General features: G+C 39.8%; 1 protein-coding gene across 1 annotated transcript; it reads left to right on the top strand.

The window, feature by feature from the left end:
- Window positions 1-921: 921 nt before the first annotated feature.
- hs3st3l (heparan sulfate (glucosamine) 3-O-sulfotransferase 3-like) lies at window positions 922-19446 on the top strand. The gene is made up of 2 exons (XM_056241434.1): window positions 922-1486; window positions 18587-19446. Exons 1-2 carry the CDS (start codon window positions 1134-1136, stop codon window positions 19203-19205), a joined length of 972 nt encoding a protein of 323 aa, XP_056097409.1. The 5' UTR covers window positions 922-1133; the 3' UTR covers window positions 19206-19446.
- Window positions 19447-23159: the final 3713 nt, after the last annotated feature.

Raw genomic sequence — 23159 nt, 5'->3', positions numbered from 1 at the left:
TGCATGTTTATGATGGATAGATGCACTTTTATGATGGATAGATGCACTTTTATGATGGATAGATGCACTTTTATCATGGATAGATGCACTTTTATGACGGATAGATGCACTTTTATCATGGATAGATGCACTTTTATGATGGACAGATGCACTTTTATGATGGACAGATGCACTTTTATGATGGATAGATGCACTTTTATGATGGATAGATGCACTTTTATGATGGACAGATGCACTTTTATGATGGATAGATGCACTTTTATGGACTTCAGAACAGAAACAGCCATCAACTCCCATTATAAAGCTGGGAAGAGCCAGGATATTTTTGTCAATGTCAACTCTGATTGTGTATGGCTGAAAGAAGAAAGTCATAAACACCTAGGATGGCTTGAGGGTGAGTAAATCATGGGGTCATTTAGATTTTTGGGTGAACTAACCCTTTAATTATTATTATTATTATAAGGAGAGCCAATTTTAATGCACATCACAGTGGCCTAATGATGAAAAAACAATGCATGAATTTATTTTCACTCCATGCCAACAGTTCCAGCTCATCTGATGTCTCAGTAGAGCAGCATTAAATGGTTAGATCACCCAATAATGAAAATAATCCCATAATTTACTCAATTACTCAAAGCTCATGCACTTTTATGATGGATAGATGCACTTTTATGGCGATTCGCTGCCATTATTAGGAAGAGCCAGGACATGTTTTAATACAACTCTGATTGTATTCGTCTGAAAGAAGAATGTCATATACACAGTAGATCATGGGATTATTTTCATTTTTAACCCCGCCTCCATCCGTCACCCTCCAATCAAACTCAGCTGCAGCTCCGCGCGCACTTTCATGAATGAACGCGAGCGGCTTCGGGACAGTCGCGTCACAGCGCTCTGCACGGACATTACAATCTCTCGTCTTCTACAATCCCATCAGCGAGCATGGACATAATACGAGTGTCTCTGTGACTCAATGCAACTCTTCACTGCACATTTACTCACGGAATGCGCGATGATAATGATGATGATTATGTCTTCGCTACGGGACGCGCGCGTTGCTGTCATTCGTCAGATTCATGCCGTCAAAGTCACGCGAATAAAGTCCTGAGGAGAATGGCCGTGCACAGAGAGGGATGGCAACTTTCAGCAACGCGCCCCTGGACCTGCGAAGACTCTTGCAGAAACTAGCCGTCATGTTCTCCTTGAGCGTCGCGTGCGCCGCGGTCCTGTATCTTCTGCTGGGATGCTGTTGCTCGGACTCGACGGAGAGTTTGCCGATGGGATGGGATGATAATAAGACCGCGTTGAGTGTGGGAGAAGAGCTCAGCTCGACCCGGAGACTCCCGCACGCGCTCATTATCGGCGTAAAGAAGGGAGGAACGCGCGCGCTCCTGGAGTTCCTGAGGCTCCATCCGGACGTGCGCGCGCTTGGATCGGAACCGCACTTCTTTGACCGGCACTACGCGCGCGGACTCACCTGGTACAGGTAATGATGACATGTGACCTTGATACTATACAGTCAAACCAAAAATGATTATTCAGACACCAGATGGAATTTTTTATATATTTTTTCACTAGTGTGTGCAGGACACTAGGCTATAGTTCATTTATGTGAGTGAGGAGAGCAAAATAAAGTAAACTGTGACATATATAGGCTACCCCAAAATTCTTTGCTTGGTCACTGGTTGAGCTAAACTGGTATTCTCTAATTGTGTAGTTAAATTTAACAGCTGACAGATATTCAACATAATTCATGTGTGAAAGTCTAACAGAAAGACGGTCAAAACCAGTCAAATATCCACTAATCTGAGAACTCTGAGTTCTGCTCATATTTATCACCATTATCTAAACTATAGCGAATAAACTGTGATAATGTGAGAAATGTTTAAGGTGTCTGAATACATTCTGGTTTGACTGTAAGCCCGTGATCATGCAATGAGAAAAGCTGTAATAATATAAAGCATGTAATTCGGATTTCTGAAAATACAGAAAAAATAAGCTAAGTTTGGCGACTCTTAAAGGGACAGTGAACCCAAAAATGAACATTCTGCATCTTTAAAAATAAAGGTTCCAAAATAGTTTTCACAGAGATTCCATAAAAGAACAATTTTGGTTTCCCCAGAGAACCTTTCAGTGATTAGTTCTTAAAAGAACCACTTTTTGCTTCTTTAATGATATAAAAAACCGTTTTCCACTTTAAAGAACCTTTTAAGCAATGGAAAGATTCCATGGATGTCAAAGGCTCTTTAAGGGAATCATTGATGGCATTAAAGAACCTTTACCAGGACAACAATGGCAAGAGCAAAATAGAACAGCACATAGTCCAAAAAAAAAAAAAATCTACTGCATAATTTATTCATGCATTGCATGCTGGGAGCTTATGCCTCGGGTTCGTGTGTCAGTCAAAAATTACAATTAAATTTTTTATTTTTTATTAAATGATTGTACTATGTTTTAGTTAAATAATATTTTTTATTTAATATTATATAATATTATATTTATGCAGTAGTTATAATCCATTTTTTTACTTTTTGAGCATAGACCTGAAAATGAAATTTTTAATTTAAATGGTCATAAATCTCGAATGCTTTGGATCACAGACTGAAGTTTGATCTCTTTTAAAGAAGACGCTTGGCAAATTATTGCTGAAGTGAAAAATGTTTAAAAAACTGACCTTAAAAAAAAGCTATACAATTTTACATTTATTGTTATGAAAAATGCACTTTTTTTTTTTTATATATATATATATTTTCCAAAACACTTTTTTACTTTAAAACTGTGAGAAAATCCAAGCCATAAATCTAAACAATTTGTATTCCAAATTTGAAGTTGATCTCTCAGTAAACGAGCGTTCAGTGAGAGTGTGTTCGGCTGCAGTTCCACACGCTTCCACTAGAGGAAACTCTACATTCATTTACAATGCGCCATTTTTGACTGCGAACAATACAAGTGTGACTATTGTTTTCAGGACCATTTAACCTTTTCGAATCATGTCCATTATTTTGTTTTGTGTTGACACAGCAAGTGCCAAAACCTTTACCAAGTTTCGTACCATTACAATGATGAAAAAAAAAAAAAAAAATTCTTTAAAAAATGACAGACGAGACAGTCAGTTTCTTGGGCACTGGAAATCATGATATTGCAATTGCAACAGTAAAACTAACGAATGATGTACGTACAGCAACTGTTGTAATACAGTCACAGATTTGTTTACAGTGTACTTATACTTTCCTAAACAATGATGCAACTTTGCATGCGTTTCTTTTCAGATAAATATCTTGTGTTGCAGAGCATTCCTTTGTATAAATATAGACACTGTAAAGCGTCACCGGAATTGCACGAACGGATTCTGTCCTGAAGTGTGAATGTCATCACTGCGGGCCTCGATGCAACACACTCCCAAAAGTCTGTTTTTGATGAGCATAAGTGTATTATTTGATGAGGCGTGGTATCAATATAACACAATATTCATAAAGGTTCGAGTGAGAGGAATAATGCCATCTGGTCCTGCAATCCTCTGAAGTGGGGCTGGTGTTAATCGTCTGCCAGATGTTGCTTTATATCGAGAACACTTGATAGTTTCAGTTTGAGCTGCTTTTGAAATATGTCTGAGTTTTCTCGGAGGGATTGATGAATCTGGCAGATTGGGGCTTTAGTCCACAGAGGCCTTGTTCTCGCATGTCAATTATTCATTCATTTGTTTGTCTAGAAATAGAGAGACAGTTTGATCAACAAGACATTTATCCTCAATAAAGTCTCACCGTTCAATTTTATGGTTTGTCACGCCACTCAGAGAGTTGACAAAACTCAATTAGTCCGCTTTAAACAGCTGATTGATTGTTTTGTCAATTCACAATTGGCTCTCTTAGTGTCCAGATTAATCAGCCTGAAAATGCTTTTGAAATGAAGGCTTCTCCGGGAACCATGCGAGAGCTTTGCCTGTAAGCGTGTTGATATTCCTTTGTGTTTGAGTATTGGCACACGAATCCCCCGAGTGGACAGAGTGTCATCCTCCCGAGACCAGATGGACTCTCAGCGTGACGGGCCACTTGACATTATTGCGAGACCCTTCAATTGATCTTTAACCCGAGTCACATTTTCCACCACGCATAATGATCTGTGCCAGGACTTCATGTGGTCGAGGGCCGACGGATACGCAGCCGAACACAGATCCTGGAATCTGACGTATGCAGGTCTGATGGAATTAATCTTGTTATCAAGCGTAGATTAAATCTGTTGTGTTCGTGGGGAGGGGGGGGGGGGGGGGGGGGGGGCGCTTGTGTTTCACAATCTCAGTTCACATCTTACAGAAAAAAAAAACGGCATTTGAGTTTGCCAGAAATTTACCGTAAAAAAATACGGTAGCAAAATTTTAGGTTTTACAGGCTTAACTTGAATTTACAGTAATTTTTTTTTTTTACTTCATTATCTGATATACTGTCAATTTACCGACCTATTGAAGTACTTATATCTGTTATGTACCATTGTAAATCACTGACAACCACCAATCACAGCGGAGATGAGAGTCACATGATCAATCAAAGCTCATCACAAGCAGCTTTTCCACTAGAAAATGTTAATATTATATATATAATATATAGAAGCTGCACCGTGTCATTCACACACACCATCATGATAACACACATGCAATAAACATTAATTTAACAACATTAAATGTAATATAAAACCATAGAAAAAACTATGAAGAAAGTTATTTAAACAAAAATACATCAAATATGATCCGTGTCACGCAGGGAATTGTGGGAATGTCAATTTACGTATTTTTTAATGTAAATTATACAATGACTTGTTCTTTTTCATTTCCAAAAACTGTAAATTTAAATGGTATTTTACTGTAAAATTACATTAAATGTAAAGTTAGATCTATTACAGTTATTCACCGTAAACAGTACGGAAACTTTCTGTTAACCAATTAACATTTTTACAGTCTTTTACCGTTAAAATCATGATAATTTTTTCCAGTTGTAGATTAAATCTGTAGTTCGTGGGGGGGGGGGGGTGCGTGTTTCACAATCTCAGTTCAGATCTTACAGAAAACCACACTGTAAAAAAAATTCGGTTAAATTTACGGTAAAAAATACGGCATTTGTGGTTGCCAGAAATTTACCGTAAAAAATACGGTAGCAAAATTTTAGGTTTTATAGCCTTTACAGTAAAAAACGTATTTCATTATCTGATATACTGTCAATTTACCGACCTATTGAAGTACTTATATCTGTTCTGTACCACTGTAAAACACTGACAACCACCAATCACAGTGGAGATGGGAGTCACATGATCAATCGCAAGCAGCTTTTCCACCAGAAAGTTAATATTACAGTTTTTCTCGATTGCTTAAACACATTTCTTGAACCTATGCCTCGTATTCTCAAAACAGTAAACACAAATCCATAACGTCTCACCCAATTCCCCAAACATCCTATTTTCAGGTCAAAATGAAGCTCTACACTCAAAACCATTCACTTTTGCTGAAAAACCAAACGTTGCCCTCAGACAGGACACACAAGCCCTCAGAAATACACACACTACAACATAGTCTTACACACTGGTGCTATAAATTCAAAACAACATTTCCAAAACTGGTAATTCATGTTGCTTGTGGTCCCCCGCCCTCCCTCCCCCCCATCTTTTTTTTCCCCCTCTCTCCTACTCGTACGTAAGATGTGTGTGAGCATCATATGACAGTAAAAGAGCACACACAAACCTTATTCAAATATGGAATTGTATTGGAATGGTAAAGAGTGTTGGTATGCCTCCACTCAAGGATACAATATGATGAACAAGTCTAAGAATGTTCCACATATGGTTGAAATACCATCATTGGCCTAGAAAGATAACATTCTGGGAGTCAAGACTATAAAGGAGAAAGGATGCCCTCCCTTCACTGTCACACTCTGCAGCCACTCTGTGTGACTGTACGACTGCTGGCCTTTTCTTGCAAGAACATAAACCTCATCAAAGACAATTGGAAATGTTTGTCTCTTATTCAGTGATAGAAATTTGTTTGCCACCACACCTCTCTGAAGGTTCTGATGATGGAGGCGACGGTGAAGCGACTCAAATTTGTCTGTACTCGTTGCCCAGCCTCCCTCATAGTCATACCATGGACAAGGACATGGCCAACTAAAGTGGCTTGAATTTCATCCAAGACTGCTTGTCTTCTTGCCCTTGCCCTTCCTCCTCCTCCTCCTCCTCCGCCTCTTCCTCCTCCTCCTTCTTCTCCTCCTCTTCCTCCTCCTATTCCTCTTCCTCCTCCTGTTCCTCTTCCTCCTCCTCTTCCTCCTCCTTTTCCTCCGCCTCTTCCTCCTCCTTCTTCTTCTCCTCCTCCTCCTCCTCCTCCTCCTCCTCTTCCTCCTCCTATTCCTCTTCCTCCTCCTGTTCCTCTTCCTCCTCCTCTTCCTCTCCCTCCTCCTCTTCCTCTCCCTCCTCCTCCTCCTCTTCCTTTTCCTCCTCCTCATCCTCCTCATCTTCCTCCTCCTCCTCTTCCTCCTCCTCATCCTCCTCCTCTTCCTCTCCCTCCTCGACATATTGCTTAATTTCTCTGTGGATCCATTGTTCCAAAACTCAGTAAACTGATTGTATAACCTTTTATCTATCTATTGAAGGATCTGACTGATGTGTGTTCAATTTTGACTCTTAGTGTTTTCACCTGGGTAATTGTGTGCTAACTGAGCTGAAGCTGTGCTGACTTGAGTGAACAATTTTGAATGCTAGTGCTTTCTAAATGACCACGTGGTGTAGGCAATGAGAAATGAAGGGATTTGTGTGTAGAGTTTTGCTGTGACAGTTCAACAAATCTGACTAATGTGTCAAAACAGGGGAATAGTGTTCATAGTTCAGTGAAATGGGTGTGCTTTTTGATAAATGGCATTATGGTTTTGAAATTTTAGTTCAAAAGCCTGGTTATAGTGTTTAAGCAATCGAGAAAAACTGTAATATATAGAAGCTGCACAGTGTCATTCACACAAACACACACAAATGCAAGAAACATTAATTTAACAACATTAAATGTAACATAAAACCCTATTGTAAATAACTGATTAGAAAAAAACTAAGAAAAACAACGAAGAAACAGTTATTTCAACAAAAATACATCAAATATGATCCGTGTCACGCAGGGAATTGTGGGAATGTCAATTTACGTTTTTTTCACTGTAAATTGTACAATGACTTGTTCTTTTTCACTTCCAAAACCTGTCAATTTTCACAGTAGCATTTTACCGTTAAAATCATGATAATTTTTTTACCGTTGTAGATTAAATCTGTAGTTCGGTGGGGGGGGTGCATGTTTCACAATCTCAGTTCAGATCTTACAGAAAATCATATTGTAAAAAAAATTCGGTTAAATTTACGGTAAAAAATACGGCATTTGTGGTTGCCAGAAATTTACCGTAAAAAATACGGTAGCAAACTTTTAGGTTTTACAGACTTTACAGTAAAAAACGTATTTCATTATCTGATATACTGTCAATTTACCGACCTATTGAAGTACTTATATCTGTTCTGTACCACTGTAAAACACTGACAACCACCAATCACAGTGGAGATGGGAGTCACATGATCAATCGCAAGCAGCTTTTCCACCAGAAAGTTAATATTAATATATAGAAGCTGCACAGTGTCATTCACACAAACACACACAAATGCAAGAAACATTAATTTAACAACATTAAATGTAACATAAAACCCTATTGTAAATAACTGATTAGAAAAAAACTAAGAAAAACAACGAAGAAACAGTTATTTCAACAAAAATACATCAAATATGATCCGTGTCACGCAGGGAATTGTGGGAATGTCAATTTACGTTTTTTTCACTGTAAATTGTACAATGACTTGTTCTTTTTCACTTCCAAAAACTGTCAATTTTCACAGTAGCATTTTACCGTTAGAATCATGATAATTTTTTTACCGTTGTAGATTAAATCTGTAGTTCGTGGGGGGGGGATGCATGTTTCACATTCTCAGTTCAGATCTTACAGAACACAAAAGCACAGATAAGCGCTGGAACAAGGCTGAGGTGAGAGATGAAGTTTGGCCTTACAGTGTTTCTACGATTGATCGGCGCCGGCGCTCGACCTTCACTTCATGCTGGCATCAAACCGGTTCGCTTGAGATTCAGTTACAATTAGCACAGGGCTTTATTCTGCTGAGGCTCCGGGATCAGGTTTCAAATGCCAATACTGTCACTTTGCTTTAAAGAAATCTATTTGGTGTAAGTCACCCTCAATAGTGCACGAGATAGATCCAACAGAGGGAGAAGTATTACAGATCCTCTGCGTGCTTTGAAACACTCATTTGCTGTTTTTGAGGTCTAAAAAAACATCAATATATTGATTCAGAAATCAGAACTAGTTTTAGCACTGTATTTCTACATATCAAATGTATTTATACAGCGCATCCGGAGAACATTCACAGCACTTATTTCACATTTTGCTATGTTACAGCCTTATTCCAAAATTGATTAAGTTCATTATTTTCCTCAAAAGTCTACAAACAATAACCCATAATGACAACGTGGAAGAAGTTTGTTTGAAATCCTTGCAAATTTATTACAAATAAAAACGCGCATACCTATAGAATGAACTCTTAATACGCATGTGCACGCCATCAGCGCTCTCACAGGTTCGCGTTTTTAAAGTTTGCGTAGAGTAAACTTAAGAGTTTTCTGTTATAGCAGTGTCTTGTTAGCGGCCCCTATAAGTTAATAACTAATCATCTTTGCAACGGAAGTGAATCAATCAAAACTAACTTTATCTGGACAATAACTTTATTCTAGAGCTGCTGTAAAGCCTAAACACTCTGTTACTGTAATCTCCTGTTATCACTGTAAAGCTGCTGTGGAACTCTATAGTGTTAAAGCGCTGTATAAATGAAGGAGACTTGACTGACTTAAAAAAAATTACAAAAAAAAAAAAAATACAAAAGAAAACAACACACATGTACAGAAGTATTCACAGCCTTCGCCATGACACTCAAAACTGAATCCGGTTTCCACTGATCATCCTCGAGATGCTTCTACAACTGGACCTGTGGGAAACTCAGTTGATCGGACATGATGTGGAAAGGCACACACCTGTCTATACAGGTGAAACTCGAACAATTAGAATATCGTGCAAAAGTTCAGTATTCAACTTAAAAGGTGAAACTAATATATTATATAGACTCATTACATGCAAAGTGAGATATTTCAAGCCTTTATTTGTTATAATTGTGATGATTATGGCTTACAGCTTATGAAAACCTTTTCACAATATTCTAATTTTGAATTTGGGGTTTTCATAAGAGCCATAATCATCAACATTATAACAATTAAACGCTTGAAATATGTAATGAGTCTATATAATATATTAGTTTCACCTTTTAAGTTGAACTACTGAACTTTTGCACGATATTCTAATTGTTCGAGTTTCACCTGTATAAGGTAATGAATTTAAAGCACTGTGGAATAAGGCTGTAACATGACAAAATGTGGGAAAAGTGAAGCGCTGTGAATGCTTTCGGGATGCTCTGTATTATTTGGTGTAAGTAAGATAGATCTAAACGAGGTCTGTCGATGAGAAGTATTACAGATCCTCTGCGTGCTTTGAAACACACATTTGCAGTTTTTGAAGTCTGAAAAATATCAATATATTGATCCAGAACTAGTGGAGGGACAGGCGAGCCAAGCTAAAATCACGAGGTCGATTTCCTGGAGACATCCGGGGAAATAAGCAGTGTGTGTTTTCCCTTCCGGAAGGAACTCTGGGAATAATGCCGCGTCACTCGCTGTAATTCGGGTCGCTGATGTCATCACATTATGAGAACTCATTTGCAATTCAATAGAGACGTCATTAAAATGGCCATTTAAATTCAAAGCCAAACCTTGATTTTGGCGAGAGGGTTTGCTTTTTTAACATGCATATGTTTAAACGCCAAAAACATAATTGCATTGCAGTCGTTGTGTGCATTCCTGTCTTTGTAATGCAGAAATGAGACATGCCTTTATAGCGACTCATGGGCTCGTCCCGTTCATTATTAATGCTCCGTCAATATGAGTCGTGCATCGACTTCACCAGGGCAGAGGAATAGGAGCATCCGCTGAATAGGATGATGATATTAATATACGAGACTTTTAATGAATTCATATTGAACACGTGCTTTTCAAAGATACAAAACGACATGATTCATGCTAGTAGAGCCAGATCTGACTGTCAATTATTATATAGGTGACACTTTACAATAAGGAGCATTAGTGAACATGAACTAATAAGGAACAATACTTCTACAGCATTTATTAATCTTAGGTAAAATGAATTTCAACATTTAATCAAAGGTTGTATTAGTTAACATTAGTTACTGCACTGTGAACTAACATGAACAAACAATGAACAGCTGGATTATTATGAACAAAGATTAATAAATACTGTAGTAAATGTATTCCCCATTGTAAGTTAATACATTACCTGATGACCCTTATTGTGAAGTGTTACCATTATAGAATATTGTGTGAAAATGACGTCCGATGGCAGAAATATAGAAGCCTGGTGAGAAAGGTTTGTTTGTGTGTGTTTATGCTGGCTGTGTGTGTGTTGGCATCAGTCTACAGTGCTTTACGAGATCAGCATACGGCTCTGGTCCACGGGCGGCTCATTAGGGCCCTCGGGGAGTGTGTGTCGGGGATCTGCCGTCTGCGGCCCCTGATGATGGATGTGTCCGGGAACTGGACAGAGTTACAACTGACTGGCTCTTTAATGGCCTCTATATGCACAGAAATGGATGGTTGGGTCCAAACACACACACACACACACACACACACACACACACACACACACACACACACACTTCGTATTGCATTACAGGATTTATAACAGAAATATAATATTGCCTTCATTAAATTGTCCTTTTAATTTACTGGCCAAATTTGAGCTATTTTACCAAATTTAAGAAATTTTAGTTTCTTTTTTATTTATTTTTTTACAAATTATTGCAGTGTCAACTGTGAAAAATGTGTTTTACGTACACAAAAATTGACAGTCCATAAAATTCCATGCATTTCAATATTTCAGTCTTGGTCAAATACCAACTTCAGGCATGTAACAAATGTTATATATATATATATATATACACACAGAGTCTTCAGTGTCACATGATCCTTCAGAAATCATTTTAATATGATGATTTGATGAATTTATGATTTTTATCAATCAAGCAGTCTTGCTGGTTCTTATTTTTGTGGTATATATATACGTATATACTGTATATAGACACACACTAGCATGTCCTCGAGCGTCCAGGTGTGTGAGAGGTGTTTATTTGTAAGTCAGCGTTTATAAAAATGAAAAACGAAGGCTTTATCATCCCATTAAACAGCTTCATTGGAATGAGAAACTCATCACATCCATCGCTGTATCTGGACAGAAGACGGGTAATTGCCTCACATCTGTGTGTGTGTGTGTGCAGCGAGCCACTGATGAGTCCATCTACACACTCCACCTGCCGCCCACACCAGCTGAGACACACACACACACACACACATTACCATCCCCATCACGATCAATACACACGGCAGCGCTGGGTTTATTCAGCGAGTCTCTGGTCAAACGCGGCTCAATTAGAGCAGACCTGCGGTGGCTTCAAGCGCACACACAATCCATATCACTTACACTGATCTTTATATTCTCTGAACACCTTACACACAAAGACTTACCGGTCCTGAATCAGGCTTTATGAGTTTAACGCTAATTCTCATAAGAAAACATATTGGCTGTTCAATGTAAACTGAAAAACAGGCCGATCTGAATTAAACTCAGTCTTTGTTCTTTAAAGCAGATGTAGTGTACACTCAACAAACTTAGATGTAAGCTGCACTGTGTAGGGCAATGACATAAACACTAGTGTCCACAATAAAGAAAAGTACAAATCTAGTAAAACATGTTCAGAAATAGAACATTTTCTATTCATTTTGGTTTTTATGGTCTTAAAAAAATTAATGTTTCAAACGAATGTTGGTGTTGCTCCTTACATTTGGAGTCATTACTATTTATTTTCAGAAATGTAAAGACAAGTCTATATTTCAATTTTTTTATATATTTATATTATTACATGTATATTAATTGATGCATTTATAAACAATGGATTTATAAACATATTTAAAAAATATATATAATTATCAATTGATGTTGTTGACATTTTACAACCTGAACTGACCTTGCCTTGCCATAAAATGTCACATTTTCTGAAATTTTAAGACTTGACACATAATTTCCTGTGGACTAAATGATATTTAATTAGCAGTTTTGATGATTTATTTCACCCTCTATGAAATAATAATAAAAGGTGTCAAACTACTTAATAAGGTTTCTTTCAAAGCATTTTATTCTTTTGATTAATTTTTTTTGTCATTAGGATGAAAACCCCCACCCCACCCCACCCCCACCCCCTACACACACACACACACACACACACACACACACACACACACACACACATTGCTCTGTATCGCGTAAAAGTTGAATAGAAATGCCTCCATTATCTGGAGGCCTAAAGCTCCGCGGCACACGCGAGTACGCACCGCTCACATCACTTGAAGCGAGTGAATAATTAATGGCGGGACTAATAGACTCGCTGGCCCCAGAACAGGCCGAGGTACAGAGGGACGTCTTTAGGCTGAGTGCTTTCTCAGATGAAGTCACTGACAGTGGGGATCGGCTCTGTATCGACACGAGTCTGTCTCCTGCACACACACCACAGGCATCATATGGCTCGTCCTCAGTGGGACTTCATCTGAACCGCATGACGGACAGCAAGTCTCTGTTATCTCTTAAATCATGTGCACTGTGGCTCCTCTTTTGTTGCCCATTACTACTGTCACGGGTGCTTGCAGAAGCCGAGAGATAGCAAACAAGAACAGTCTTTAATCATTAAACAATGAACACAAGGAGAAAGCTTTGCAGAACAACCTCGTTCGAACTAGACGACACCGAACAATGAACAGAGGAAACTGAGGGCTTACACACAAACAAAACAAGAAACAGGTGTGCAACTTAATCAACAACCATGGAAACTATAAATGATCCGGAACACAGGCAAAACGAAACCCAAACACAATGAAAATAAACAGACTCGCAACAACTACGAGCATCACACATTTAAATGCTGTCCTTGATCAGCAAGTCTGATTCACTCTTAGAAGAAAAGGTTGTATATAGAAGCTTTTAAGGGTTCCATCATTTTTATGGATTTAGTTTTAAAATCTCCCTGTAGTCAATCATTGTATCCCTTAAAACTCATCTTAGATCACCAAAATGATATTTTTAAATGTTTTGTCCTTGAAAAAAATATCTTGAATGTAACTCGACACCCTTGCCTCATTTATTATACGTGGTTCTATGAATATGCAAATGAGCCCCGCCTCCACTCACTCAGCTCAGAGATCCACTGGTTGACGATCACACGTTGATCTGATTGGTTACAAGGTCGTTTGTGACGTCAGAAACACCAGCGATTTCAAACTGTGTTTTTGAGACTGTCTTTGGTTCACTGCAGTTTTAAAGGAACATGCCGACTTTTTGGGACTTTAGCTTATTCACCGTATCCCCCAGAGTTATGGTGCGTTCTATTATAGCCAACGAACCGACTCGGACCTCGGATATGACGTCACGTCCACACTTCAAGCGTTCTATTATGTTTTGGGCGTCCGAGTCGGAGAAAATAATGGACGCCACCCGTTGTAATGGTAGCACTGGCTGAGTACCAGGCGCTCCAAAATAAGTATGTGCTTCACCTTACAGAACACCGAGGAAGAACTTGAACTTGAAAATGTTCACTTTATTTCATGTTTTTCATGTTAATCTTCTGTTAGCAACGCTAGCAACGTAGTAATTGCACTCACAACAACCGATTCCCATACCTACAGGGGACGCAGTAATACGAGTGATTATAATCGTCATTTAAAATACCAAAGCGGTTCAAAAACAATGAAAACAATTCATACTTTCAAGTCACACAGGGCGCAGCCATCTTGAATTCCGAAACGGAATTCTTGCTCGGTGTCCTCATGGTTGTCCGACGTCCGAGAGGAGAAATCCGAGGAAAGGGGGCGTGTTGCTACGCAACGTCTGTCTTCCGATTCGGATCTCCGAGATGGATAAATAATAGAACGCACCATTAGCTCAGTCCATACATACCCTTCTCATCTCCGTGTGTGCCGTAACTCTGTCTGACGCACACACCGCTAGCCTAGCTTAGCACAAATACTGGATGTAAATGGCTCCAGCTAGCATACTGCTCCCAATAAGTGACAAAATAACGTCAACATTTTCCTATTTACATGTTGTGATTTGTATAGTGACATCGTGTACAAATAACAAGGTCACATGAGACCGCCATCTTCTAACCGTATACATACTGGGAACTATATTCTCAGAAGGCGAAGCACTGCTACTTCTGCGGAGTGATTTGCACGCAGCACCTGAGATCACCAGTCACGTTCGCTACTAGCTAGCTAGTCACGTTGGTTTTGTTGACGGAAGTCGGTGCTTTTCACGTGTTGCGCTCATACTCTGTAAAAAAAGATGGACGACGCCCCTTCGCTCTTTTCCATTGGAGAGAACTGAAGCCGCCAGTGTCCCGATATGGCGCTGACATAGTGGAACTTGTGTCTGCGCAGTAGCGTTTTCGGGACCAGTCATGCGCAGTCGTGAACAGGAAGTAAAGCCGCGAAATCAAGGTCCCGCCCCCACTCTCGCTGAACCAATCGTAAGCACACGCCCTGCACTTTTCTTAAGTGGCCTTGTCTGCTCCGTTCCTCTCCAATGATGTCTGCTGATTGCAGTACCTCGTTAAAATAAGGTAAATACAACTACTAACCACATTGTCAACATTATGAAAAAAGTCCGTTAGTACTTCAGTGACTACTTCGCACAGAGAAGCTGTCAATCACAGCTGTCAATCATGATGTCACAGCACCGTTTTTTTGCATCAAATAACAGTAACTTATTTTAAAAACAAACACTTGAAATTACATCAACGTGATAGAAACTACACTAAATGACAGAAACTATCTTTAGAAAAAAGATATGTGAAGTGTAATTTAATTATTTAGTCGGTCTCACGTCCCGTTGAATAACATGGGGAGGCGGGGCTTATGAGCTATACTAGGACCGGTCACCGGGGGGCGATCGAGACGTTTTGGGTTCACTTTTGAGGGCTTGTGCGGCACACTTGGTTGCGCTATATACATTTATATATAGTAGGGATGGGACGAAATATCGTTTGACGAAATATCGCGATACAAAACGTGACGAAACGCATCGAGGTCGAAAAAAATGGATCGCGAAATAAAGATAGATGGCACTGCTGCATGATTTGCGTAGTATATAAATAACTTAGTGTATTATATGTGTGTGTGTATGTATATGGGGCAGACATACAGTCTATGGTGGCAGGCTGGCAGCACCATCTGCTGATCAAGCAGGTTAAAACTAAATGAAAAAAAAAATTATATCCGGGGAACGGTGCGGTACGTCATCACGTCAAGACAGCGCATGTTGCAACAACAACACTGCAGTCTACAGCGAGCTAACAAATATTAGCATCAGTACCAACTGCCTTGCCCCCAAACAGCCGACCATGGAGTCAAATGTATATACACTCACCGGCCACTTTATTAGGTACACCTGTCCAACTGCTCGTTAACACTTAATTTCTAAGCAGCCAATCACATGGCGGCAACTCAGTGCATTTAGGCATGTAGACATGGTCAAGACAATCTCCTGCAGTTCAAACCAAGCATCAGTATGGGGAAGAAAGTTGATTTGAGTGACTTTGAACGTGGCATGATTGTTGGTGCCAGAAGGGCTGGTCTGAGTATTTCAGAAACTGCTAATCTACAGGGATTTTCACGCACAACCATCTCTAGGGTTTACAGAGAATGGTCCGAAAAAGAAAAAACATCCAGTGAGCGGCAGTTCTGTGGGCGGAAATGCCTTGTTGATGCCAGAGGTCAGAGGAGAATGGCCAGACTGGTTCGAGCTGATAGAAGGGCAACAGTGACTGAAATAACCACTCGTTACAACCGAGGTATGCAGCAAAGCATTTGTGAAGCCACAACACGCACAACCTTGAGGCGGATGGGCTACAACAGCAGAATACTCCACCGGGTACCACTCATCTCCACTACAAATAGGAAAAAGAGGCTACAATTTGCAAGAGCTCACCAAAATTGAACAGTTGAAGACTGGAAAAATGTTGCCTGGTCTGATGAGTCTCGATTTCTGTTGAGACATTCAGATGTTAGAGTCAGAATTTGGCGTAAACAGAATGAGAACATGGAACCATCATGCCTTGTTACCACTGTGCAGGCTGGTGGTGGTGGTGTAATGGTGTGGGGGATGTTTTCCTGGCACACTTTAGGCCCCTTAGTGCCAATTGGGCATCGTTTAAATGCCACGGCCTACCTGAGCATTGTTTCTGACCATGTCCATCCCTTTATGGCCACCATGTACCCATCCTCTGATGGCTACTTCCACCATGTCACAAAGCTCTAATCATTTCAAATTGGTTTCTTGAACATGACAATGAGTTCACTGTACTAAAATGGCCTCCACAGTCACCAGATCTCAACCCAATAGAGCATCTTTGGGATGTGGTGGAACGGGAGATTCGCATCATGGATGTGCAGCCGACAAATCTGCGGCAACTGTGTGATGCCATCATGTCAATATGGACCAAACTCCCTGAGGAATGCTTCCAGCACCTTGTTGAATCTATGCCACGAAGAATTGAGGCAGTTCTGAAGGCAAAAGGGGGTCCAACCCGTTACTAGCATGGGGTACCTAATAAAGTGGCCGGTGAGTGTATATACCGTAAAACTTCAAATAATAGCCCGGGCTTTTATTTTCCCAAATCGTCGAACTGCACCGGCTTGTATTTGAGACAGGCGTCTATATGAGACCGGCCTTTATAATTAAGTGTTGAGATGTTGTTCATTGAGTCTAAGTAAGCCTAGAGTCTCTAATCTCTAAAAATCTCCAAATGCTCCACGTGAAACTGCGGTCTTCCGACCTTTTACTATCGTGTCAATTGATTTTGATTAATATGCGCGAGGGAGAGAGAGCAAGACAGCGCTCGTTTTGTTTGAAGACGTGAGAGTGCGCGCGCGCGGCCGGGGCTCTCTCTCTCTCTCTCTCTCTCTCTCTCTCTCTCTCTCTCTCTCTCTGCTCGTTATGCGCCCTGTCATTGTCAAGCGCAGCAGTCAATTCATTCTACATCACTCGTCGATCAAAAAAGGCTTTGGCGGGACACACATTTGCTTTGGCGGCCAAAGCAAATGAATAAGTTGTTGTTATACAGTAATATTTTTCTCTTTTTTTTTCTTTTTTGATATCGTATCGTGACGTATCGTATCGTGACCCTGGCATATCGAGGTGCATCGTATCGTGAGTTTAAGTGTATCGTCCCATCCCTAATATATAGCCGCTCTGGTGAAAACCGTGACGTCATCGTCCAGCTCAGTTCCGTTCTCATATAATGCTGTCAATGCAGGAGATCAATAATATTGTTGAATATTAAATGCATTAATTTAGCATTTGTATCATTAGAATCTATTTCACTATATGTGTTTGGACGTGTGGTCTGTTAAACACACATTAGATGTGGTCGTGTTGTAAAGGCAGGGGTGCAGGTGCACATTAAACCCGCGGCCGATGAGACACTTAAAACAAGCCAGTCCCGTCTGCCAACGCAGAGAAACACACGCATGCATTCCATTCGTTTTCCCATGATTGCTGCCGGCGGCACATCTGCAGGAGAATCAGCATTACTGATGCACACTGGGAACTGGAACACCTGACTTCTCATTTACAGCCAATAAGAGCCGGTTCTGCTGGAGGACAGAGCGCGTCTCCTCATTAGCTCAGGTGTGATCAATACTTCAGCAGAACAGATCCGTGTAAACGCCAGATTCATGCTGGTGGGCACAGAACCGCGAGTCTACTTTACTCTATGACTTTCCTAACTCGTCGTCACTGGTCATCAGATTACACTTCCTAAATTTGTTTAATATAGGATGCATTCAGATGGGAAAAAAAGAAACACTCGCTAATAACGTGTTGTCCGGGTAGACAGACGGTGCGGTTATGTCATAATTGAGGAATATATTTTTTAATATATATAATAATATTATACATTTCTATTCATACATCTTACAGAAAACTGTTTCGACTTTTTGACTGCAGTTTTGACTATTTTGACAAATGAATTATGACAATATATGATTCATCTAAGTTCTTTAGGTATTTTCACTGTTTATATTAGAAATAGCATTTTCCATTGTATACAGTGCCACAAATATTATATTTTCCATATTTTTGTCAAATTTATTGGTGAATTCTATGAAGAAAATGCACATCAGATCATATATGATTTTCTTATAGTAAGACATTTGATACCATTGTTATTTTAATATCATTGGGATACTATTATGGATTTTACAGGTGTTTGAATCGATTTCACGATATTTAATTTAACGATTAATCGTGCAGCTTTATAATCAAGTACCGCCGCTGTTCCTCTTGTCTTTCAGGAGCATGATGCCAAAAGCCCTCAACGGGCAAATCGTGATGGAGAAGACGCCCAGATACTTCGTCACCGCCGAGACGCCGGGCCGCATCCACGCCATGTCGCGCGACATCAAGCTAATCGTGGTGGTGCGAGACCCGATCACCCGCGCAATCTCCGACTACACCCAGATCATCTCAAAGACCCCAGACATTCCCAGCTTCGAGAGCCTGACGTTTAAGAACCGATCGGCGGGGCAGATCGACTCGCTCTGGAGCCCGCTGTACATCGGCCTGTACGCCACACACCTGGAGCGATGGCTAGCGTACTTCCCGCTCGCGCAGATACACTTCGTCCACGGAGAGAGACTGATCAGCGACCCGGCGGGCGAGCTGGGTCGCGTGCAAGACTTCCTCGGCCTGCAGAGGATCATCACGGATAAACACTTCTACTTCAACAAGACCAAGGGCTTCCCTTGCCTCAAAAAGCCAGAAGGCAGTAGCAAACCTCACTGTCTGGGCAAAACCAAAGGCAGAACGCATCCTAAAATCAACCCAGAGGTCATTCAGAAACTGAGGGAATTCTACCAGCCACACAACCTGAAGTTCTACCAGATGGCGGGGATGGACTTCGGATGGCAATGAACTGTTGTGGTCAATGTTGAGCAAGTTTAAACCGTAAGAAGTGCAGTGAAACACGATATCTTAGGCTTGTCGATGGCTCCATCGCTGTTCAAATCAATGCGTCTGCCAGACACAGTATACCCAGGCCTGAGCACTTCGGGTCAGAACACTGGCTCAGTTTGAGAGAACTGATAGCAATGACCTTAAATCATTGGTTAAAGCAGCACTTTTCAGCTCTTGCCATTTTGATGTTTATAGGGGCTTTCGCACTGGAGAAACCTTTTCATAGTTCCTAGAAGTATTGGCGGAAGTTCCCGGATTTTGGCGAAGGAACTAGGAATGATTTTTAGTTCTAGGAAGCTAATTTACTCCTACTTCAGAGTCGGTCTAAACCAGCGCTATAGGAACTACCCGTGACGTTAGTGTTCGCTGATTGGCCGAACGCACGCGAAACACCAGCACCCGCCATTTTTTAAAAGGCTGTAAACACACAGATTATAGCCTATATATTTACTCCACAAACTAACTCTACGAACATGTAAAACAGTGATAGATGGACCTCTTAACCTTTACGCTGAGGAGAAAATCCAACGCAACTTTGAGGAGACCGAGAGAAACATGATTATGTATTTCTGCTCAGCAACATGACATCAACCACACGCCATACGCTGATGACTTTTCATTACTGTCTACTTTCTATTACAGTTCTATCTAATAACGTATTCGACAGGACTGTTAGACAGATCGTAAACTAATGAACACGGAGAATGTGAGCGCTGTGAGCTCAGGCTCTGGCGTTCAAAAATAAGTCACAACAACAAGCGAGTCTCACATCACTTCAGAGTTCCTACTAGCGGTGCGAACGCAACCAGGAAAATGTTCCTAAGGGAACCACCAGTCCTCGGGGAATCACCCTGGTGGCTCGTTCCTAGAACTACCCTGTGCGAAAGCCCCTGTTTTATGTTGCCCAGTCAAACAGCAGCTTCAATCATGTTTGATTGATCGTTCATATCCAGACAGCAACATGGTGTCGGCCCGGATCCGGCACGCGTTGAATCCACATGTACCAGATGTGGCCCGGATCTGGGCCATATCAAAAAGTTTAAACCGTAAGAAGTGCAGTGAAACACGATATCTTAGGCTTGTCGATGGCTCCATCGCTGTTCAAATCAATGCGTCTGCCATACACAGTAAACGCAGGCCTGAGCACTTCGGGTCAGAACACTGGCTCAGTTTGAGAGAACTGATAGCAATGACCTTAAATCATTGGTTTAAGCAGCACTTTTCAGCTCCTGCCATTTTGATGTCTTTTGTATGTTGCCCAGTCAAACAACACCTTCAATCATGTTTGATCGATCGTTTATACCCAGACAGCAACATAGTGTCGGCACGGATCCGGCCCACATTTGGTACGCATTCAGGGTTTGAAATTAACTCCCGCCAAATGCAGGTAAAAATCAACTTTGGCGGGAAACGCTGTCAAATCACTGTTGCTAATTATATTTACTCACTTTGCTGGGAAGTTCGTGTAAAAGCCAAATCTCCGCAGATTTAGCGCAAATACTCAGAGTACACTCTAAACAATGCTGGGTTGTTTTAACCCAAATTTGGGTCAAATATGGACAAACCCAAATGTTGGGTTAAAAATGTAATTAGAAATTTTAACCCAACTTCAGCTTTCACTTTCAACTGTAATTTTTTTTATCACATTTTTAACCCAACATTTGGGTTTGTCCATATTTGACCCAAATTTGGGTTGAAACAACCCAGCATTTTTTAGAGTGTATATTAAATACAGCGTATTGCGCAGAATCTGCTTATATCTGGCTAACTTGAACACACACGTCACTACGCAACAAATAACGGCACGCTTGTTCATTTGCATTAACGCAATAGTGAAGATTAAAAAGCATTTGGTTAATAGAAAAGACATTATTTTCCAACATCCTACATTTTTTTGATATTCTCTGTACTGTATTGATCTGCACCTTAAACACATTTTTGGTGGACTTAAATGAAAGAGGATGAAATCATTGAATGAGGATGAAAGAGGAAGGGATGAGATGCTGGATGACAGGATTTGTTTGAATACTAAATCAATGTATGAAATCCAAATTTTATTTTATATATATATATATATATATATATATATATATATATATATATATATATATATATATATATATATATATATATTTAAATTAATATAGGCTGTTACGCATTTAATCTGGTTCATTTCTCTTTTTTTCCCTTTTTCTTTTGGCTAGTAGAAGTTCTAAATGGCCGGTAACTTAAAAATGTAGAAGCCAAATTGGCCGGTGAGTGAAAAGTTTAATTTGAAACCCTGTACGCATTGAATCCACATGTACCAGATGTGGCCCGTGTCTGGGCCGACACTATGCTGCTGTCCGGGTATCAAAAAGAGTCTGAATTTAAGAAACTTTAGCATTAGACATCATTTCTCATTGTATTTACACTGAACAGAAAGAGACATTGTGACACACCTGTGTAAAGGCTGGTCTACAATCACATTCCATATCCAATGGCTCGCTCTGATTGGTTCAAACGTAGACGATATGCAGATGAGGCCAGTCCTTCTGAATTTTCCCTCTGCATGCATGAATTTGCACTAGTCTGAAATGCAGCCCATAGACAGCAAATAAATGATTTTAAGTTCCTGTGTAATTGTTTTTGTTCTGTTTAATCACAAAAATTGGATTCGTTTTAAGATATGTTAATGCAAAAATAATATATTTCTTTACAAATTGTCTATGATTCTTTGTTGATATACGGTATCTTAAATAAAATGACTCATTGTATCATGACTAGAAAATACCTTCATTGTGCTATTAGCTCAAATTTATTTCCAGAAAAGCAAAAGGTAAAGAACTGTTCAAAAGTTTGGAATAATTAAGATTTTTTTTTAGTACTGTTTTTGAAATCAGTCTCTTGTGCTCACCAAAGCTGCATTTATTTGATAAAAAAACTGTAAAATGGTGAAATATTATTCCAATGTAAAACAGCTGTTTTTTTTTCTACGTGAAAGTGTAATTTACTGCTGTGATCAAAGCTGAATTTTCAGCATCATTATGATTACTCCAGTCTTCAGTGTCACATGATCCTTCAGAAATCACTCGAATCACACACACACCTTATAGGCCTGTAGGTGGACTGTACTTGACTTCATTTAACTAACTATGATAGTTTCATCAAACGGTAAACCAATGAGTTGGACACAAATAATAATAAATTCAACTCCAGACTAACGTTTTACTCACCATTAATGCGCTTCTGGTTTGGTTCCATTCACATCCAATAATTTAGTGACACTATTATAAACAAATCTGAGACAAACAACAGATCCAGACCGTTCCACACATGCAATTTCATCTCTCCATTCCGACTGTAAAGAGCGATATGTATTTTTTCTTTCATCCATATCCTGAAACCAGATTGTGCAGTTTAACTTTTCAACCGATTTATGAACAAGCCGGGAAATTCAAATTAACGCGGCATTTCATTGTCCAATGAAAATTGAGCTTGCTGTGCCACATCACGATTGGTTAGTGCTGCGTACACGTGACAAATCGATTATACGAGTTATGTAATGGTTTAAAATATACAATAGATAATATCAGATAAAAATAATGAGGGGGATTCGAGTGATTTGTTACTGTAGACGTCAAATTAATTATAATTCAAACACATTTTGTTTTATTAACCACTGTATTATTATTGTTGATGGGGCACTATTGATTAAGTTAATCAAATTTAGATGAAACTGCCGCACAGACTTTCATAAACTCATTACTCTATCAGTGCATTATAATGTGAGTGTGTTGAGAACGTGTTGGTCTGCAGCGCCACCCTCTGGCGAAATCAATGAAGTGTTTCTATGCAGAAAATAAACAGATCATTTCAGGTTATAAATGTTCTTTTTATTATAATGCATTGGTCATTGTAGTTATCACTCTA

The sequence above is a fragment of the Rhinichthys klamathensis genome, unplaced genomic scaffold (genome assembly GCF_029890125.1).
Source record: "Rhinichthys klamathensis goyatoka isolate OS25496 unplaced genomic scaffold, OSU_Roscu_1.1 h1tg000642l_1, whole genome shotgun sequence".
NCBI lineage: Eukaryota > Metazoa > Chordata > Actinopteri > Cypriniformes > Leuciscidae > Rhinichthys > Rhinichthys klamathensis.
The sequence above is the reverse complement of the archived record's forward strand: the minus strand, read 5'-3'. Positions and strand labels throughout refer to the sequence as shown.